The sequence below is a fragment of the Stegastes partitus genome, unplaced genomic scaffold (genome assembly GCF_000690725.1).
Source record: "Stegastes partitus isolate 25-593 unplaced genomic scaffold, Stegastes_partitus-1.0.2 Scaffold515, whole genome shotgun sequence".
NCBI lineage: Eukaryota > Metazoa > Chordata > Actinopteri > Pomacentridae > Stegastes > Stegastes partitus.
Window position 1 is genome coordinate 320,694 of NW_007578246.1, and position 2,594 is coordinate 323,287.

General features: G+C 35.4%; 1 protein-coding gene across 1 annotated transcript in view; it reads right to left on the minus strand.

Annotated features, from left to right (window-relative positions):
• The window catches only part of znf608 (zinc finger protein 608), a 69,742-nt gene that overhangs the window by 6,361 nt on the left and 60,787 nt on the right, over positions 1-2,594 (minus strand). Inside the window, exon 5 of the mRNA XM_008287707.1 lies at positions 2,165-2,334. Within this exon, the coding sequence (XP_008285929.1) occupies positions 2,165-2,334 (170 nt within the window). The remainder of the gene's footprint in view (positions 1-2,164; positions 2,335-2,594) is intronic.

The following is a 2,594-nucleotide window of genomic DNA, read 5'->3' on the forward strand; positions in this document are numbered from 1 at the left end:
GGTAACTGATACTGCACAGGTAGATCTCCATGGTAACTGATGCTACGGAGCAAGATCTCCATGGCAACTGATGCTGTGGAGCTAGATCTCCATGGTGACTGATGCTGCACAGCTAGATCTCCATGGCAACTGATGCGTCGGTGCCAACCAGGTCCTGGCATTTTTATTTATTTGTTTATGAAACATTTTGCTGTTATTTTACAGATTTTCTGTATATTGGTGAATACATAAACAGCACAGACATGTTTTCGAATGATCGCAAGAATAAAAGCTTCAGCGGCAATTTGTAGCTATTTTACTGCTTTTTCTAGCATGAATATGATTTTTTTTTTAAAATATCTTATTATATGAACATTTTTATGTGAATAAGTAAGTCGGCCACTGAGGTGGTCAAAATAATTTTAATTTTCTTTTTTTGTGCTTATTGCTTTTTCTTTTTTAAAAAAACATTGACATTGACAAGACATTTTGTGTTTGAGATGGAGTCAGCAGCTCTGCGTGTGATTATTTTCTAGGTTTGATTTTGTATATTGTAGTAAGATGTTTAGTGTTTATTAAACTATATCACATTGGGAGCTGACGATTCAGAATCATGCTGTTAATTATTGCGAAACACACATTTTTAAAAACATCTTATTCTACCAAAACTCGCTGTACTTGAGAGTAAAAAAACAAAACAGAGTCAAATTTCCTGTGTTTACACAAACGTTTTTTGTTCAGTGAAGCTGCAGTTCTTCTCGTCACCACTAGATGTCCCACAAAAACCCACCTGCATTGAAGTGAATGGATAAAAACCACCAGTTCTCCTTCAAAAATGCAATTTTAAGGCTTTTTTCCCACTAATACAAGTCTTGGTTGGTTTATTTTTTACTTTCTCGTCGTCACTTTTCTTATCGTCGCTCAGCGGCAGGTGCAGAAAAACAGACAGAACAGTCAAAGTGCTGCTTCCAAAGTCAAGATTAACTTTCTTGCTCAACTTAAAGGATTATAAAACTCCATCTCCAAGCTTTTCTCAACCATTTTTCTGCCAGTGTTTTTAATTTTATTTTTTATTATTACACTGTGAAAATCAAACAGCGTCACATCGTTGAAACGTTCCTGAAAGTTTCCTCAAAGACTCGACTTTAAGCCTTTTAGTTGTGAGTCATGAGAGAGAGGAGAGCGTCTGCTGCAACAAGGAAGTCAACAGGTCGCTTTGCTAATTAACCGGAAAACATAAAACACTGGAAGCTCTGGCGTTCTGTAAAATGATCTGACATCTCAGGGAAACGATCAGAAGTTGAGGCCGAATTATTAAAAATGACTCGAAGCTTGACCTCATTTACACAGAAATGATCCAAAAAGACAAAAAGACAAACGCTTCGTCTAAACTGCCTTAAAATTAAACAGCTTGTCGCCTCGACTTCATTTTACCCTTTTGATTATCTGAGAGTCTTTAATGATTTTAGTTTCTTTTGAACTTATTTTTTTCCAATGTCATTTAAATTTTCGCAGCCTTTATTTACCGTATTGTATTTTTATCCATCTCATTTTAAATCCTGATGATTTCTATCAAGACAGATTATTATAATTTAGTCATTTATTTTAAATTTTATATTATTATTATTATTATTATTTATTCATTTATTTTAAATTTTATATTATTATTTTTATTTTTTTATTACTCTGTGTGACATGTGGTTCAATCAGGAGGGGAAAAAAAATCACCAAATCTAAAATAAATTGTGATATTTTATCGAAAATCACTTTATTGTCGCTATTATTCAATAACTAATTTTAACATTTTTTTTGAAATATAAAAAATGATATTAATAAAAATAAATCATATGTACCAATGCAGAAAAATAAAACTTATTATTATTATTATTTTTAAATAAAATCTTTTTATATTTATTTTTATTTACTATTATTATGAAACATGTTTTGCTGAATTCTCTGTTTAAGGGTTTAAAACGTGTTTAACTTTTATTTTAGGATGTTTTCTCCATAAAACAAACTCAACAAAGCTGTGTTAAATGCAAACGGTGGAATTAAAGTTTTATTGTTGCTCTGAAGCAGTATTAAGGTTTATTTTTATTATAATTAAAGTCATGGACTCTGCTGAGCCGAGGTTTGTGTGTGTTTGTGTGTCAGGTGATGCTGTGCGGTGTGGATGTTGCCTCACAGCGGGGGACTTTCCGTGGTACTGGTGACTCTGCTGCTGCAGCAGCTCCATGGCCGAGGACGAGGACGAGTCGCCGCTCGCTTTGCTGCTCACGGCGCCTCCTCTGCCGGGCGGAGTCACCTCCGACTCCTCCCTGCCCGCCGTCTTCCCGTACAGAGGATAGTGGAAACCTGCCGGACACACAGCAGCATCCACACAGCATCGGTAAACACACGGAGGCCTCCAGATTCTGTCACAGAGCAGGAAGTGTACATTTAACAGACTTTGGTTTCCATTGAAGGTCCTGCTGTGTCTGAGTTTGTAGAGATTCAGAGAAACGAGGACAAAACAGTGTAAACCAGTTTGTTTTCAGTTGGACTGAAAGGAAACGCAGCTTTAAATATGTTCAAAGTGACAGTAGAACTTAAAAGATTGTCCAAAATGACTCAGA